Source organism: Rhipicephalus microplus, chromosome 7, assembly GCF_043290135.1.
Source record: "Rhipicephalus microplus isolate Deutch F79 chromosome 7, USDA_Rmic, whole genome shotgun sequence".
Classification (NCBI taxonomy): domain Eukaryota; kingdom Metazoa; phylum Arthropoda; class Arachnida; order Ixodida; family Ixodidae; genus Rhipicephalus; species Rhipicephalus microplus.
The window spans coordinates 3,088,505-3,108,320 of NC_134706.1; the positions used below are offsets into that span (position 1 = coordinate 3,088,505).

At 47.4% G+C, this 19,816-nt stretch overlaps 1 protein-coding gene across 7 annotated transcripts in view; it reads left to right on the plus strand.

The window, feature by feature from the left end:
• LOC119179440 (uncharacterized) overlaps positions 1–19,816 on the plus strand; it is a 169,595-nt gene that overhangs the window by 133,859 nt on the left and 15,920 nt on the right. For all 7 annotated transcript variants that reach the window (XM_075868478.1, XM_075868476.1, XM_075868475.1 and 4 more), the window contains one exon: positions 12,418–12,510. In XM_075868478.1, coding sequence (XP_075724593.1) covers positions 12,429–12,510 — 82 coding nt within the window. In that variant the 5' untranslated portion in view covers positions 12,418–12,428. The remainder of the gene's footprint in view (positions 1–12,417; positions 12,511–19,816) is intronic.

The window sequence follows — 19,816 nt, forward strand, 5'->3', positions numbered from 1 at the left end:
CAGTGTCATTTAGTTAAGTTTCGCTGAACGAAAAACGTACACACCAGTAACCCATTTTATGTGGGATCTGCTGAATTATTACGTGAGACACATTGACGCAGCTACCTTGGGCTGTTAAGTGCATGTTTTATTTTTTTTTGTATATCACGAAGTGCATCAATGAGGTCGTGAAACGCCAAACGCACCGACCCAACCACTTTTCAAGCATATCCGCCTGCCTTGGTAGTGTTTGTTTCCTTGTAAAACAAAAACAAAACAAAAAGGCAAGGTTGCACCTAAACCCATTCGTAAAACTGCATAAAACGACATCGTTCTAAACGGACTCGGTGTTGATCAAAGAGGGTGTAAATGAGTGGGTGTTAAGGGGGCGTTCTCGGGTGCATCGAGTCTCTTCCGTAATTGCATGCGAGGTGGTCCTTCACGCTAGAAACAGCATCGTCTGTGTACCATCTTGACGTGCAGAGCCCTCTTCTCATTTTGTGAAACCTCTCGCACCTAGGCTGACGCTGCCTAAATGGATGGGAGCGTGTCGTGGCACCCGATCCTTCAGAAACTGTTGCACCGGCTAATTAAAACCGCCAATTAACGATCGCTCCCCGGCACCCTCTCTACACTTCGAAACGAATAAAGGGGGGTGCACACACGCTGTAGAGGTGATTGTCGAGGCTCTTAAGTGAAACATTAAATCACTTTATAAAAGTGTATTTTACTTTTACTGGAATCTATAGTCATTAATTTCGCCTTCGTAGGTTATTTATTAAAGGAGCCAATGAAGAGGTAAGTTGCATATTCAAGATTCGTGCCGGAACTGCAGCAAACAAACGTGAGTGTAATGTAACGCATTTGATATTCGAGTGGGGCAGAATGCGACGTATCCTAAGACGATCGCTATCGGCCCAGTGTCACTTCTCGTGGTGTAGAGAACCTCGCGCCTGCAATGATTCGTAAGAAACTACTCGTCATCAATTCTTCATCTTGCCAATCAGCGCTCACTAAAAAGGACATTATGACAATGTCTGAATTTAAGTACATGGCTTCTGAATTCATTGAATGGATCACTTCAAGAGTTGCAGTGAATCAATAAACGGAGAACTGAGGAGAAATGATGCCAACTACATATTATATCATGATTATTAAAATATCTAGACGAAGAGCAAAAATAACTACAACAGGCACACATAACTAATTCCAACGAGTAAACAATAACAAGAAAAAAAAGAAAGACACGATATGCGCCCATGTTAAGCAGCTGCTTCCACGAAGTCAGTGAAACGTTTATTTATTTATTTATTTATTTATTTATTTATTTACCTTCATGGTACACGGTAAATTACAGAGGGAAAGGGTACTGCAAAAGAATAAAAAAAAAACAAGATACACAAAGCACATGCCGTACAAATACAGCTAAACTGATGGAGGCACAAAATGAATACCGCAATCATAAAAAATCAAATAATGAGCTATAATTTTATATTTATTACAGTTCTAGCGTTCAATGAACAAAAGTTATTTCATCTAAGGATTTTCAGTGTCTATGTGCTAGTGAAAAAAAAAAAGAAGCGAAATGCATTCTTAGTACAATAATATTCAACTGTGGCGAGTATCTTAATTTTGGCACTGGTGTTCATGAACGTGCAGCTAAGCACTGGCCGTTCTTGCATTTGGCCCCCGCCCCCTTGATTACTTTACACTTATAATCGTCCTGTGTTCTTCCTATACTACCTTAGTTCTGTTTATGAGATCCGCAAGTTGCGGGATGGAACGCCGGCTGCGGCGGCTGCATTTTCAATAGAGGCGAAAATGCAGTAGGCCCATCTGCTCAGATTTGGGTGGACAAAATTTTCAGAACCTTCTGTTTAGGCGTCCCTTGTAATCAAATAGTGGTTTGGGGGCATTAAACCCCACATATCAATCAATCATTTCTCTTTTTGACGTTACTGTGGATGACATGCCTTACTTAACTGACAGCTAACGCTTGCTTAAGTATAGCAGCGATGCACACGGAAGCCCTCGCAATTTGCGGCGAGCGCAGCATGTGCACCGAATGGCCGGATATGATCGATCTTGTCGGTACGATCACCGCTAGCTGTACTTTATCACGAGTGAATACGGCAAATCGATTAAAGTTTTGGGTGAGACGAAATGCCCTGCAATTGGGATGAAATACTGCACTGACTGCCATGTCACGAGCACGTGACATGGCAGTCAGTGCAAGTCATTCCAAGAAACAAATGGAAGTTTAAAGCGTGGATTCAATTCAAACGATGTTGGTATTTGATTACACAGAATGAGTTCAAGTACCATGCACGCTAATACTTGAACTTCAAGTGGTACAACTTTATAATATCTTGGCATTTACGTACCAGAATCACGGTATCATTATGAGAGAGGCCGTATAGTATCTCTGGGTATTTCGACCAGACGAATTCTTTAACATGTGTCGCACCGTACATGGGCCTCTATATAGCATTTCACCGATATTCACGGTGGCCGGGATTGATTTATAGCGAGAGTAATTTAACTTTGCGTTCAATGTTATTGTTTCTAATATGGGGTACTTCAGAATGTCGGCCAGCTTTCTCTGCTTTTACCTTATAAAAAATCACAACGCATGTTGATTTGTTAGAATCGGTGGGTTCTGTATAGCACTGTTTTCATCGTTTCACTGTAGAATATCAGACTCGTACTGTTCGAGGGACATCGGTAAAATCGTTCGCAAGTACATGTCTGTCTTCATTGACTTATCTCAGGTGCTGAGCTTAAGATCGAGCACGATAACAAGCTGCGTGTGCGGCTCAACAAGCTTTCTTTTTTTTTTCTTTTTGTGAGCTGATAGGTTCACACAGCAATTTTAAATGCACTGCGCGACACAATCACCACAAGGTGTGGACTCTTCCTTTCTCGCTTCCACACGTTGTAGTGGCGAGAAGAGCGTTTTGAGTGCACGCTAAAGTGACAAAAAAAAAGAAATATTTTTATCGCATTAGTTGGTTACCGCGCCTACCATGAGGACCCGCTTGGATAGCGAGGAAACGCGCAAAAAAAAAAAAAAAATGTGGTCGACGACGCCACCTTGAAATGGCCGAACCAAACGTCGTGACGTCATAGATTTTGATGACATATAGTAGTTGCAACGTAGTACCTATACGTAAGAAATGAAGTACAATGTCCAGGCGCTTAGTCAGAAATTTTGTTCGGGAGAGGCACCCCCTTAAAATGGCCATTTTTCGCTCTCTATGCAATGACGAGAAAAAAAAAATTAGGGGAAGGGCGCGGGCCAGGCATGCCATTCCCTGGCTATGCCCCTGACACTGTCCACTGAGAGTGCCATAAACTTGATAATATACCAAGCCTCAGGAAATTTCATTGAGCCAATGTTGCCAGAATACAAAAATACGCTTTGCGATCCGTGACGTCACCAGCGGTGATTAAAAATACGTCAATTCGCCTTTGATTTTTGCTGTCCTTTATTGAAGCTATGAATGGTGAGATTAACGACATCACAGTTTTCCGTTTATTATTTATGAATCGAAGTCGATTTGCTGTTTCACTTTAGGGTCATCTTAAATTACCCGTCGAGCGTTATGCACAAGCTATTTCTGCCTTTCTCTGTGGTTCTAACAGACTCAGTAATCAGAGGTAAAACAGTAAAATGCCTATTTTGACGTAGGGATAAAGAGATTACGTGAAAGAAGTAGGCTTCACGCGTGACACCTTATCATCTGTACGTTTCGAGTACGGAGTAGTTGAACAACGGCGCCACGCCATGGCAACCCATGATATAGCACGTGCGCTTACTTCTTCAGCGCCGGAAGGTGAGGCAGTACGCAGAAGCCACGCAATCTGTTTATCCCCCCCCCCCCTTCCGTTTTTCTCCGGCTTTTTTTCCTCTAGCGGAGGCTCAAATTACCGCAGCGGTAAGAGTGAATGCTCTCTTCCCCGCATTATAAATAGACCCGAACGGCCATTGGAGCGAACCACATAATCGCTGCGCGCCCATCAAAACTGTTTCTCCTTGGGCAACGCATGATACGGTTATACCACTGGCAGCTCCAATGGATACAAATCATCAGTTTGCTGCCGCATGCAAATGCTTACATTAACGGGTATGCTCAGCTCGCTGGCTGCTTTCCAGAGCTGGCTGGTCCGAACGAACGCTTGACCTTTCCAAGGCCGTAGGTCAAGACTTATTCGCGTTCCTCGCTGGCACTGTTATTCGTCTTTATTTCTGTATTATCAATTATAATTCTTGACGTTTGCTTCTGTTATTGCGTCTTACGTTCATAGATGTTTCGCGCCCACGCAGAATTGCCACTCGCCCCGCCGCGGTGGTCTAGTGGCTAAGGTACTCGGCTGCTGACCCGCAGGTCGCGGGTTCGAATCCCGGCTGCGGCGGTTGCATTTCTGATGGAGGCGGAAATGTTGTAGGCCCGTGTTCTCAGATTTGGGTGCACGTTAAAGAACCCCAGGTGGTCGAAATTTCCGGAGCCCTCAACTACGGCGTCTTTCATAGACATATGGTGGTTTTGGGACGTTAAACTCCACATATCAATCAATCGGAATCGCCACTCTCTCTCGCACGAGCTTTTATTTTTGCTATATATAAGCCGCACTGGCTTTACTGAAAGAGATCCGTTGGAGCACCAACGTGGCGGGACGCGAACTTGGCGATGTCACGTTGGTGTTATCGGTACATCAAATGGCTGCTTCCTTTTTTAATTGTTATTCATGCACAGTTGCCCAATAAAGTTCCAGCAACTTCCTTATCACGCCGAAGCAGGTTAATCGCCGAGTGATTTAAACTGCCTCGTCGTCACCTAAGCCATTGGTGGTCATCTAAATCGATAGTAGACCGACACGCGTGAACCTACGGTAAGTCAACTTGTGTAAAGATGATATCACATGTCTTAACATTTGTTTTTCCCGTAGACCAGCACGCATGCCGGATTGATAGCGCAGATAAGCTTTCGCACCTTCTTTCTGTGCCACCGTTTGTGCGCATCTTCAGTTGTAGGCGTTTGCACGGCTTGTCTTTTAGAATGAGTACTCGCAAATTAGATCAGCTCTGTTATTATAAATTAAAAAAAAACAGCAACAAAAGAAACGGTACGCTATCAAACTGCGTCCATGACATCACGCGCAAGCTGTAGTAGAGCGACCAGAGCGAAGGAAACGAGAAACTGTTTCGAGTGGTTGGTCGATGCATGCAGCCACCGCGGTTGCAGCCTAGAACGGAGTCGCCTCGTGTCTACCTGCTGCACGCGGTTCAAGGTTGGTGGCCCCCGACGTCTTGGCTGGACAAGTCGGTTTTTCGCGGTCGTCTTCTCTGCTCGTTCGTAGAAGGACAAGACGTTAACCTTTCCCCCCTGCCCCAGGGTTGAGGAAGGGGGGCTTCTTTGTGCCTCGCGGTGAGCTGAAAGCAGCAGCATTTGTGCACCGTCGCGTCGTTCCTGCGTGCAGCCGCAAGTTCCCAGAACCTCTAAACAAGAAAGCAAAAAACGTTCCCATGCTTCTTGGGCGGCGACGGTGCGTCCAATGAAGGAATTTCGCATTCTCTGCCATATATACTCGTGTAACAGCTGCAGGTACCCTGCGGAAAGCGAAAAATTAACTTTGTCACTTTAAGATGGTAGCACGACTGTTAATTTCCTAGACTTCGTCGTCGTCCTCACCTCGGTTCTAGATGAGGCCCCCTCCGTTCCATCGGATTAATTCGAGATTCCTGTGATGTTTTACTCTACAGTCTTGAATGAAACACCTTTGAAAATCTAGTGGCACACGTCCACAAGGCATGCCCTCTGGGATGCCCTCTTCAGTCATTTAGTCGGCATTTGGGGGATGGCAGGGCCTCGGAGGCAGTCACTAAATCACGGAAGTTGGGTTTTTTGCTGCCTGGAACACTTGACGTGGCTGCTGCTTTATTTTGCCTTCAAAACTAAAAGTTTCGCAATTATGATTTGGCACAACATACTGCCTAACCTTCTCAATAATTAAAGTGCGACTATAGTATGCGGGTCACTTCTAAATATGTATATTTATGGGGGTGGGAGGGCGACTATTTAACAAAATTGTGGATGCTTGATTGATTGATTGATTTGTGGGGTTTAACGTCCCAAAACCACTATTTGATTATGAGAGACGCCGTAGTGGAGGGCTCCGGAAATTTTGACCACCTGGGGTTCTTTAACGTGCACCCAAATCTGAGTACACGGGCCTACAACATTTCCGCCTCCATCGGAAATGCAGCCGCCACAGCCGGGATTTGATCCCACGACCTGCGGGTCAGCAGCCGAGTACCTTAGCCCCTAGACCACCGTGGCGGGGCAAGTCGTGGATGCTGTCATTATACGAACGTGTACAGTAGTTCCCACAACGGGCCTTCCCTTCGCTACCTCCGGACCATCCAAGTCGGTAGTTTACAGATGAGTCAAGCTTTCGGGGCTGGTGTTGTAGTTTCTGATCGACACTTTGAAAACACGAACTGTGTGTCCAGTTTACCTGGAAGAACGAAATGTGATGGCCTGTCTCATGTTTACACCATGCACTTTCCGCACTAATGTCTTTTTCAGCGCAGGTGCTCACATAAACCGGTTTCTGTAAGCGCTTAGTTAGGACCACTTGTTAGGACCAATCAAAGAGAACGAAGGTGGAAGGATCTGCAGTGCACACTGCAAATCTGTGGTTTTAATGGCGCATCACGTGGTACGCGTTGTAGTGATGATTATCTCTCAACAGGTATTTCCATCGCCTGCCTTAGTCTCGCATTCCAGTGCCGCACTTTTGTTAACTAGAGTCGATGTTGGATCACCGTTTGCCCACTTAGAGTAGTGTAGAATGCACACACAAAAATTGATTCATCCAGATAAGCCGTAGAAGAGTCTAATGTGGCGTCTGTTGTTGGTACATAGCTTGGAAAGCTGACGAACCCAGCCTTCAAAGACACGAAGACAAGAAGACAGGTCTTCACTACTTCTCTTCTTGGCTACGCGTCTTTGAATTCTGGGTTCATCGATTTTGATATATATATGCTGGTGAAGACCTTATATGGCTCATCAAACGCGGAAAGTGACCATCTGCGTTGAATGCAACACAAGTGATGCAATAACCATTACGTGATGATGTCATAGATAGTAAGACTTTCTGACGTCATCATATCATGATCATAACTTCTCATGACATTTTCACTTGGTCACAAGTGGGCCAATCACATAGGCTGTGCTAGGCCAGGTGAGGTAAAGAAAGCTTGCAATGCCTGTGATCCCGGATGCGTAACAAAACGATAGGTGCACAAAGCCTTCGGAGAGGGGGAGGGGTGAAGGGTGAGTATATAAACTGAGGAAAAAGAAAAGGGCTCTCGTCTTCGTATCGTCTTAGCCGAATTCATAAGGGACCAACAGAATGCGTTGGCGGGCTAGTTGATGCTAATCTCAGATGGTGCTTTTTTTTAGCATAAAATGACACCACAAGGCAGGGACGTAGCCAGGTGGTAGTACATTGAAATCGTGACCCTTCCCCCCTCCACCCCCTCCTTCCTTGTGAAATTTTTTATCCATCAACTGTGGGCCATCCCGCAAGCCCAGGAAACCGCCCGTGTCCACGGACTCGATGCCGTCACCTAGGCGGGGGTCTTGTAGCGCCACCCCGCTAAATTCCGCCGGATATTGTCAATAAAGTTTTTACTCGATTCCTCATAGCATACAGAGCAAAAAATTAGCATTTCAAGGCGGAGCCCGCACCTAAATCAAGCCATTAATCAAAGAGGTGATCCCCCCTCCCCCGGAAAACATTTCTGGCTACGCCCCTGCCACAAGGAAGAAGGCAGAACACAGTGCTGCTCTGAACTGAGATGATTTATTGCGTCAGTATTGTAGTCTGAACAAAACAAAAACTATAGATTCATAAGAGTTTTCGTATGCACCACCAAAAGAAGTATTTTGTTCAGAGGAAAATTAAACCGGGATTTTTTTTTCCGAAGCAAAAGCTGCTCAAACTACAGTTTTCCTATTTTGGTCATGACGAGCTATCTGCTGGTTCAGCTACGTATAAATAACGCTAGCAAAGCCGCAATGTATGTTACAAAAAGACGTCACTGTAACACGAAATCGCTAGATGCCACCCATACGAATTACAGCGAAATGTTCTCTCCGCAGTTGAGCGTAAATGATGATCTTAATTGGTAGCGAGAATCATATGTGTGAATATATGAGCATACGAACCCATTTAGTTAATAAAGAAAAGTTGGGAGCCTGTGCCCTGTCGGGAAAATCGTAGTAAGCTTCCTTTCTTTCGCATGATGTCACAAATTGACATCATGATGACGTCACAAATTTTAGTGATTTATGGCGTACTATAGCGTCATGAGGTTGCGTGATCACATTGTTTTTTTTTTTTTCGCCTCACTGGTGTTCGTGCTGCCCACGATCAAGCCCGAGTAATAAAAGCGTCGTTTAGGTTAGGAAGAATAAGACGGTACTCATAATGAAGGCGTACCATCCGCGCATAATTTTATTTCTCATCAACTCGTGCTCGTGCACACGTACCCATGCTTAAAGCGAGCGACACTTCTTCAATCACTTTCATATCTAACGGAAAGAAGCCACAAGGAGCGTCTCGGAATGACGCTGCGAAAACAAAAGAGGTGAGACCGAACACCCTCCATGGCGTCAAGCCGAAGCGACGAACATAGATAGACCCGAAGGTTGTTGCAACGCGTCGGACATGCGAGCTGGAAGGCTGCCGGTTCCGCTCTTCTCTCGCGATGACACTCCCCCCGTCTTTTGTTCTAAGGCGGTGCGCAATCAACACGTGTTTCTTTTTTTGTTTTTTTTTTCACGGAAGACGACGGCGACGCGCCTTTTGTGATGCCACACAACAGACAACGATTGTGCACGCATCGAAGGCCAGGGTCAACGGCGTGGGTTTGGTCGCATGTATACATCGCAGTTCTGTGCAGCGCGCTACACTGCTGGCAATAATAACCCAAGATATTCTTGCAGATTATCCATACTAATTTCTTTGTTTAACTCATTTTTATGCGAGCAACAAGTGTACGTCACGCTAAACTAACCAAACAAAGTTTTGACTTGTCGCGGGGATTTGCCCACCGTGCCAGTCAGAACCGAATCATGCCAAACACGCGGGCGCCGGACCTTTTACCAGAGGCCCGTCTGGCACACGACTGACTTCATCCAATATTTTTTCTTTTATTTTCTTAATAAGTAGGTTTGTAAACTTCTCAGACATCATTGGTCTTAAGTAATGTTTTCTTGAGACACTCCATGCTGTCACCGTTGTGTTGAAACATGATCATCAAACGAAAACCTTATGTAACGGAAACGACGTCCAGATTTTAGTAATTGTGATGGTGGCTATATGTTGTTCGAATCCCGATGGCAGAAGTGACCTTCCATATAAGGGATTCTTCGAAGTGGCAACGCTATGTGACCACCACGGCCGGGATCGAAACTGCGACCTTTGGTTCAGCAGCCGAGACCCCTAGAGCCTCGCGGTGAACCATGGGAGATTTCGCCGGGAAATTCGAAAGTGCTTGCTACTTCTGGGACTGATATTACAAAATCTATTATTAAACACATGGCAGTGAAATTAACCATGCTAAAGTTATCAACGTATATAACCGGCGAGGTTGGACTGACGTATTTTTGGATTTCGGAGTACCTTTAACGAAATCACTTTTGTAAAGAGTGACTCCATAAAGCGTGCTCTTTTGGCCCGTACAATACGTTCGAAACACACGGCACCTCAGTTTTTTCGTGATACAGTACACAAAGTTGTCGTGTAAGGTTGAGACTTGCGCGAACCCATATCCGGGTGCACGAAACTAGCCATACACTCTGGCAAACGCAAGCACACACACACACAACGATGCTGTCCGATTCTTCGTCGCCGACGAGGCGAATCGTCCGTGTAACGAGGGTTCACCGGGGGCGAACGCTTAGATGGCAAGGCGTCCTTGCGAATACAGCCCGCGACTTGGGACAGCTATATACGCACGCGTTCAACGCTTGTGTCACGCTCTTAAATACCGTGTGCGTCTATGTCACGTGCGTCGGTTGCGTTTCTTTAGCACGACGTCTTTCGATGGAAGGGCGAAGAGAAAGTTGAATACATTGTTGTATTCTACGTCCGAAGGAAGGGGTCACGACTGTCCATTCAACGGGGCTATTTGGGATTAAGAGGTCGCGACGGGGTTACTCCTTAAGCGGAATATTGACGAATGGAAACAATGCGATGAGCGAACGACAGGTGCAGGGACTTTGCGATTGCTTCGCTGGTGTGAACATGTCGCGATGCGCGTTTGTTGGTATTACATTACTCAATTACAAGGACGCTCGTACAAACGGGATGCACGAACAAACACATGAAGACACACACACGGCCGCCCCACATTGGTGTGTGCTGGCTCTATACAATGGTGGGCGTTTTTATGCGTGCTATTTGCACGGAATGTATACGTATACAGTGCGCTTTCTCCACCTTGCTATTTCCGTTCTCTTTCCCGTACTCATTGCGAGAATCGTCTTGGTGAGACGCGCGCATCGACACCCTCTTTTTTATTTATCTACCTCTCTGGACGGAAGATGATGCTGAGAGAACCACGAATGGCCGTATCGTAGCCTCCACCCGTCACGGGCGCACGAAGTCTACTCCCGCCACTTGTTCAAATCTTGAAAAGCATCGACCTGAATGACCGATTCTTATCGTTTGCATACTCCATGCTTTGCATATTCCGTGCCCATTTGATCGACTTCCCTGCCTTTTCTATTCTTACTTTGTCGAGTCTTTCTTACGCTCGAAAAACGCCGGATGCCGTCCACACCTCAGTGCTGTAGACATATAAATTATTAGGAACCTTTCGGCCTTTGGAGCTAGATGAATCGTACAAACAACTATGGTAACAAACTTTAAAACAATAATGGCAGCTTCTTACTATAGTAATGCCAAGCCTGAATGAAGAGGGCAGCTTTCTATGTTTTCCTTCTTTCTTTCTCTTTGTTTTTTCCGTCTTTCTTTTTTCGTGTTCGTTATTCATGTTCATTTCTCCTTCTCGCCCTTTTTATTTCTTTTTCTTCCTGTTCTCTCTTGCTCTCTTCGTTTGTCCCCATTTCTTTCTATCTTTGTTTTTTGTGTCCATTTCTTTCTCTGTATTTCCACGTTGTTATGCATTTATTCCTTTATTTTCTCTTTCTGTTTTCCTCTTTATTTTTATTCTTTTCTTTCTCTTTCACATTCCTCTTTTTTCCTGTATTTTTCTTTTTGGCTCTATCTCTTTTATCTCTTTCTTTCTCTTGTTCTCCATGATCCACCTAGCTCAGCAGACGAGTAGAGTACTTTGTAGATGGGCTTGCGGTATTTTGCGCGACCAAGCACAAATTACGGATAGCTAAAACATCTTCGCTTAAAAAAACGAAAAAAAATTGAAAAAACAACGAGGGCAAATCGTCGCCAGGCAGATGCCACGGTGGGAATACAGCGCCAACCCTTTCACTGCGGTGACTGCGTTAACTTTAACGGCATCTGCCTGCTCCGCACTCAAACCGGCACTGCAGGTAGTGCGGGTGCAACGAGGTGAAAACAACTTTACAGGGTGTGCGAGTATACAAACAATTCGCAAAGCCCGAGGTGACGGGCTCGGTTCTTGGTCAAGGTGGCCACATTTCGATTGGGACGAAATTCAAGATTCAGACTGGGACAAAATTCAGTTCCGCGTACTCCCGCAACATTAGGAAAGGGTTATGAAACTGAAAATTCACAACCACCTCCACTTTAGCACAAAGCCGCAATAAACATAAGTATAACTTAAAAAGAAAGCGACGAAAATTCGCCTTGGTCTGGGGATCGAACCCGGGGACCAACGCCATAAGGCACAGATGAGTCACCACACATATGTTATCAGTCAAAACTTTCCCGCAAATTTGTGTCATTGCGTGGAACTCAATAACTCCACTCCTGTAATAGCCCGCAAAGGGCTGACAGTATAAATAAATGAAAATGAAATGAATGACTTCGCACTCACACTGCCAATCGCTGGAACCCTAGTTAGTGAAAACGCCTTTAAAAATGACAAATTTCTGTTTGGGTATTTGCACCATATCACCACAATCTACGTGCAAAACCACACGGTGCGTTCCCCTTGATAGCGTACCGAACTGTAGTTATCGTTATCCTGAACAAAAATAAGCATAGCATAGTCGTTTCAATTCGTCTACGCATTTCATTTCGATAGTTAATCAATCGCGTTTGTGTGGTTATTTGTGGTTTGTAGTTTTGGTTTACCGGCGGTTTGATGCGATGAAGTTTAGTTGAGCATCAGCATTCATGTGTACTTGATATTTCGCTAAGCTTAACTTGTGTGTCTAGAGAGAGATTCACTAGCGGTGCACTTTTGTTTGCTCGCAGGCTGCTGCACCATGCGGCTACAGCGGCCTACGCCAGGGGCGCTGCTTGCCGCCGCAGTCCTTGTGGTTTCTTTAGCCTCTGCAACTTCCCAAGGTGAGTGAGGGCACATTTCTTGCCCCGCCGCGGTGGTATAGTGGCTAAGGTACTCGGCTGCTGACCCGCAGGTCGTGGGTTCAAATCCCGGCTGCGGCGGCTGCATTTCCGATGGAGGCGGAAATGTCGTAGGCCCGTGTGCTCAGATTTGGGTGCACGTTAAAGAACCCCAGGTGGTCAAAATTTCCGAAGCCCTCCACTACCGCGTCTCTCATAATCATATGGTGGTTTTGGGACGTTAAACACCACAAATCAATCAATCAATCGAGGGCACATTTCTTGGCATCATCATCATGATCATTATCAGCCTGCTTTAGTCCACTGCAGGATGAACGCCTTTCCGAATGATCTCTAATTTACCCAATAAACAGCTTCACTTGAGAGGGGTTGGCCGGTTACACCACAGAGGCCAATTTTTGTTTTGGTGAGGAAGTGAGGAGGGACAAGAACAACAAGAGAGAAGGCAGAGAGGTTAACCAGGCACATACCCGGTTTGCTACCCTACGCTGGGGGAATGGGAAGAGGACTATAAAGATGAGAGAGAGAAAGGATTGTCAGTCAATTGGCTGACGCGTATGCAGTGGTGGCACTACACAAAAGTTAAAGGTTGTAGTGCCATCATCACCATCATCATTTTTTCCATCACCGCGCCGCGCCTCTCGCGCAGCTGGCGCTAGCTCGAGCTGCGCGAGAATGAGAACGAGCTGACACGCCTGGCGTGGCGGACGTTGGTAGCCGACGTGGCTCCGCTTCAGGCCTGGAATAAAGTGGCGAGATCGGCACGGCCCCATCGGCCGCCTTCGACGTCATCTCACGTCTCTCTTCTCTCGCCGCTACATTGGTGACCCGGTGAACACGCCCTTCGCCGAACGGCCCGCTGCCATGTTCCAGCAACTCTGCCCGCCAGTGCCGCCGTTCCAATCGACCTACCCCAAGGTATGGTTTATGCAGCTCGACGCCGTTCTTGCGGTGAATGGCATCACAGACCAGCTGCTGATGCACGCCATTCTTCTCGACGCCCTTCCGGTAGAGTTGCGCCATCTCGCTGCCACTTCAAGCACCAGCCCGCAGCCTTACGATGCCCTCTGCACTGCGGTGCTCGCCCGCGGCGGCAACACATACCGTCCGCTTCCGTTTACCCGCTCCAGGCAGGTTTCCCCGGCGTCGCAGAGCAAGGTACGAACCGGTCCGCAGCCCTCCATTGACCGCTACCTCGGTACCCCGGCTTCGACTACTTCTACACCTGATCCGGTCGCAGAAACATCCACTCCTGCACCTGATCACGACCGCGAGGTAGAAGACTCCCCCACTGCGACTGACCTTCCCTCCGAGAGGTACATTCCCTCAGAGCCCCCGTGCAGAGCTTCATCACACGTACCTGCTACCTGCACGTTTTCCAAGAAAGCAACGGCACGCGACACCGTGGCCCTCGCCGTTTCCGCGACCACCAGCTCAGACGTCTCGGCCTCCTCCTCGCCGCAGCTGCTGGTCAGCTCCTCGACGGTGCCCCCTGCCGCTCCGCCACCTGCCACTGGTGCCAGCAATGGCCTGCCGGGTGCCTCGCCACATTCCACTCGCACCTCCCCGGCCAGCAGCCGACCACCCTCGGCGTCCCCGCTCCCCGCCCCTGTCCCTGTCTGTTTCGTGGTCTACGACGGGCCCCAGCGCCGTGCCTCTGCGGAGCCAGAGCCTGCCCTCAATGCTCGCCCGCAATGGCCTCACGTACCAACCCGTTCCAGGGGCCCGCGACTTTGGGGTTGTCACTGCGTCGCAACGTGTGCTACCAACCGTGGCCCCACCAGACTCCATGACGGCCACCTTGCCGCCCGCCTCGGAGACTGGCACAGGTGACCTTTCACCCGTTATTGACCTCCCGACATCCTCTCGTCTGGCCACTAGCGACGCGTGTCCCGCGTACGAACTGCCTACACCATCTGTCGAGCCAACTGAACTATCTACGACGTCTGTCAAGTCAACCGACCTAACTACAACCACTGTGGAGCCAACTGAAAGCATGGGAACAAGCACTGCCACCAGTCCACCAGCGTCGAATACCTCGACAGTGACTGAGGCGACAACCGAACCCGTCTTTCCTGCACAGCCTCCCATGACGCCATTTCCCGTGGCCCGCGTATTCGGCACGGCGACGAACGAGTCGCAGCCGCTGCCTGCGGACGGCGTGTGGGACTACACCTTCTACGACGGCCTCTACGACACGGGCCCGTTTGACACGCTTTACAGCCCGCACTTTAGTGCACCAGTTGAGCACGTTCTCAGTCGCGCGTCGCTTCACAGCGTCACTGACTACGGCCTCTCCTTCGCCTACAGAAACGCATCACAAGTGGCGCGAGACCTCGAAATTCCAGAGGTGCTTTCCACGATTGAAGGCCTCTGGGACCGAGCCATCCGTCATTACGGATTTCTTTCCATCGAGCGCTTACTTCTTCGTCCACTGCGCAACTCTCAGTGTCGCCCACCAGAGACCCTCTGGTTCCCGATGGTCACTACACGTTGACAAACTGGACTTGCCAAAGGAACACTTTATGGACTGCCGTTCATGTACATAGCATTTGTCGCCCTCTTTCTTTTTTTCATATGCCTTCAAATCGCGCAAAGCGCTAGGGGGGGAGCCCTGTAGTGCCATCATCACCATCATCATTTTTTCCATCACCGCGCCGCGCCTCTCGCGCAGCTGGCGCTAGCTCGAGCTGCGCGAGAATGAGAACGAGCTGACACGCCTGGCGTGGCGGACGCTGGTAGCCGACGTGGCTCCGCTTCAGGCCTGGAATAAAGTGGCGAGATCGGCACGGCCCCATCGGCCGCCTTCGACGTCATCTCACGTCTCTCTTCTCTCGCCGCTACAAGGTGTTCCCATAGGCTTGTAGTCCTCAAAAAGCACAAGACGGCTTTGACTGCCTTTTGAGCCGACGAAAGACGAGGATGGTGTTCCAGTAGCATCTGCATAAAGAGTGGCCGATCATCCAATTGTCGCAATGCGTCCGAAAGCTTCTGTCTTTCAGAGGCAAATCGAGGGCAATAGCATATCAGATGGTCGATGTCTTCTTCGGTGCCGCAGACGTCGAATTCCGCATTGTCGGTCAATCCAATGAGGGTTGTATATGCCTTTGTGAAGGCAACCCCCAACCAAAGGCGACAAAGAAGCGAAGCATCACGTCTACGAAATTCTGATGGAGGTCAAAGTTCCAGTCGAGGGTTTATTTGGTAGTGTCGTATGTCTTATACTTGGGGTGTTCCACTCCAGCAGACACAGACTACGTGCCAGGTGACGAAGTTGCGTTGCAGCGTCTGTCCTTGACAAAGGAATCGGAAGGGTGGACTCTTCTTGGTGTGATGTGCGAGCCGCGTTGTCAGCGGAATCATTGCCACTGATCCCACAATGACCAGGTAGCCACTGACCTCGTGGCCTTTTTCTGTGACGTGGTGAACAAGCTTGACAACTTCGTAAGTTAATTGTTCATGGCAACCTCGTCGAAGGACTGACTGCATGCTCAGTAGGGCTGGTTTCGAGTCGGAAAACACAGCCCATTTACTCGGTCTTTGGGATTTGATGTTCTCTATAGGGCTCCACGCAAAGCCGCTAGTTCTGCCGCCGTAGACGTAGTGACGTGTGACAGCTTTATTCGCAGAGTGATTCCTCTAGCTGGAATCACCGGCCCACCGCCAGAACCAGACGCTGTTGTTGAACCATCGGTGTATATGTGCACGTGGTTATTGTGCATTTCGTGCAGGAGGTGCAAGCTCGATTGTTTTAGGGCTGACGAAGTCAAATTTGATTTTTTCTGTATTCCTGGAATTGAAAGACGTACTTGCGGGAGTGTCGGGCACCACGGAGGATACATCAATTTCTCCGCAGGCGTAAAACCTGACGTAAGTGATGCACGATGTGCACAGATAATTGCACTAAATTTCGTGCGGGGTGTCTCAGTAGCGAGGGTTGCCAAGTGGTGGGAAGGATTCCTAGCATGCTGCCTGAGGTACGTACGCATCGTTTCAAGGGTGATGTGTGTCATGATTGAGTAGGCCTGCACAATGGCAATAATTTCAGCTGTCGATGCACAGCGGGTAAACCAAAGCAAATCCTAAGAGCCTGGGCTTGAATATTTTTAATTGTGCGAAGGTTTGTGTTACACGTGTTAGATATAACAGGTAGGCTGTACCACGGGAATCCAATAAATAATAGCGTTCTGAGGAAGCACAAGCGGCGTGTGTCAGTGAGGTGACCCACCAGCGACCTAGTGACGCTTCCAAGGGATGCGGTAACAATCACTTTGATATGATTTATTGCAGCGCTCACCGCATGGCATAAACTAGGACCTGCTTCGAGGATTACCTTTGGAAGACGTAAAAAGTTAACTTTAATAATCAACGATGTTAGTTATGTACAGTGACTAATGTTCATATATAGAGAGCTTCCCGAAGTTAGCGACTCTCAGGGGAGCTGCTATACATGAAAATTATTTTAAGAAGTAAAACAAGCAGTGATTTAACTGCGTGTTATATAGTGTAACAGCTTGATAACACTGCTTGTGTGAGGACTTGAAGAACAAATCTGCAAGTGAAAAATAATATACAGAGGTGTATGGCGCAAAAGGGATACCAGAGTATGTAAATAAGCAATAAGCAGGGACTGCTTCGACCGCATACGGTTTATTAGAAGCGAAGTAGCACGCGCTCGCTCCAGGCAGCACTCTTCTTTCTTCTTCTAATAAACCGTATTCGATCGAAGCAGTCCCTGGTCTCGATCGTCGTAATACCAACTAACAAACAATAAATAAAGCCTGCACTAAGCCATGCAAGGCCTGCTGAAACATCGGAAGGCTAATCAGGGTGCTTCTAAATTGTGTCTGGGCCTTGTTTCAAGGATGGGCGTTGCTAGGTTTTGCTGGCCTGTTTCTACGTCGATTCTCAACGTTGAGAGCTTTGAGTTAAACTCGCGTATAAATCAAGCGTTCGCACATCTACGGCCTTCCATCGCTTCGGGCTCTTCGGTTTGCCGCCATCTCTCCGAAGCTAACTTCTGTTTGAGTGGAGCCGGGGTGAGTATTAGCCAATTTTTCGGCGTTTATCATGCGAGTGTTCCGCACAAGTTACGGCTAGCTTAAACAGCGTCAATGTTAAAAGTACAACTACTTCGCACGTCTCCCTCCAAAACGATGTCCATCGTCCCCAAACCCGCATCATGTCGAAACTCGGCTGTCCCCATGAAGGCCATGCACGCGTGGTTCAGCAGAGACGTACGCCCCCAAACCGTGCGTCCTCGTCTTGGCTCGTCTTCGAAACCTTCCCCTTAAGAGTGTGAAACCACGAGTCGACGCCGCATCCACACGATGACAGCAAGCACTCTTGGAGGTCGAGTCAAAGCGGCTCGCTCTGTCACCTATCGCATTGCTTGCGAAGGCCCGGAGGTCAAGAGACCGCAACATGCCCAGCTATGTAAGACGGCGTTGACTAGCGCAGCTGTCCGTTGCATAATAATGGTGCCAGCGGCACCGTTAAGGGACAGGCCGATTATTGCTCTTTCTTCAATGGCTGGACACAGTCATCGTCAGTTCAGCAGAATTTCGCATAGAATTTACTGCGTAAAAATAAAATAAAAGAAAAATAACTCCAGCTTCACCCTAGTGGTGCTAAGGCTGAAGGGGTGACCTTTCTTTGTTTTTCTTCCGTTTTATCTTTCTGTATTTGTTTTTGTCTATTTTTATGTTTATTTTTATTCGTTTTTTCTCTCCCAATTCATTTATTTGTTATTCTCGGTCTTTCTATCTTTCTGTTCCGGGTCTTTTTCTCTCCCTTTTTATCTCTCGCTTTTTCTTTTTTATCTCTTTCTGTCTTTGTATTTTTCTTATCTCGCTTTCCCTCCCTTTTTTTTGCTCTCTTTGTTCTCTGGTCCATCAAAATTGTTGCATTCCACACTAGTCAAATCGGTGCACATGTCCTGTGAAAGCGAGGCAGATGGTGTAGAAGTAGTCGAACAGGAAGAAGAAAACGAAGACCGCGCTTGCTGCTTTATCATGATGCTAGTTCTGTGTTTCCTCTGCACAGACTAATGACCTCCGTGGTTAAATTTCACAGACATACATACATTTGCCTAAGGTGGCTCAAACACGAAACATGAAAGCCATTTCCTTCTTTTTCTACTGTGTCGGTTCTGTTGATCCGAACTCAAAGACGAGAGGGAGGTTTTTTTCTCATACGATACCCTTTTGGCGTTAATTTTTTTTAATAAAACGCAAGTAAAATGTCAGCACCAGGCGTTGAGTCTACCGGGATTTCGCGCTTTTCGTCCACACGCTGTGATATCTGTTCGCGCTGTCGAAAAAGCGCAAGACGGAGCGACTATTAATCGGAGCTAACAGACCATTAGGCCGAAGAAAGAATAGGCGATGTTAGCGGTAATTGTAATGTGAATGTGATGAAAGCAAAGTATACACGAACAGAAACTTACCGCTGGAAGGGACCGAGTCTGCGACCTTCGAATAACACGTCTGATGATGCGGAGTACAGCGGCGATCGTTCCGCCGTCCACTGCAGTCGCTATGCTCAGTGTGGAACACTCTTTTTCGGCCTGTTGGCGCCCCGTGGCACGTGACCTTATTACGAGCTGGCGGCTGGCCAACGATCCATCGCATTCTACCGGAAGGCATCGAGTCTGCCAGTACAAGACCCTCGCTGTAAGTGAAGGAAGAAAGTAAAGATTTAAGGGCTCGGTTACAAGCCCTTCCACTCTCACTTCCTTCCACAAAACAAAGCGAAATCAGTCATTGGCGCACGAGAACCATTTGAGGCAATACAGAACGGGCGCGTGACTTCATGGCCAAAAGCATGGTAGCAGTCGATTTGAAACTAGTAATTCTCTTGTGTAAACTAATTGAGAACTAGTTTCCTCATTACGCTATGTGAAAAGACGATTTCTGTCTAGAAAACAAGAAATGCTATGAGAGAATAACGCACCTAATTTTTGTGTTCTTTTTTTTTTCAGACGTTCTTTACGAGCTGTTTAAAGGAACACTAAGATGGCTGAATGAATAGTTTTTGATGGATAACTTGTTCTCTGAGAACCCTAATGTCATTAATGTCGCCGTCATACGTTTACTAAAGAGAAAAATAAACTCGAGTTCAATGTATTATTTTTAAGTTTTGCGCGGCAATCTCCTCATGTGGCGTTACGGATTTCAATGTGTATTTTATTTCTATTTTGGCGACGTGGCTAAACAAATTTTTCTGAAACTCGGTATATTAAGCCTATGACTCTCTCAGAGAGCAATAAACTACATTTTTACTGATT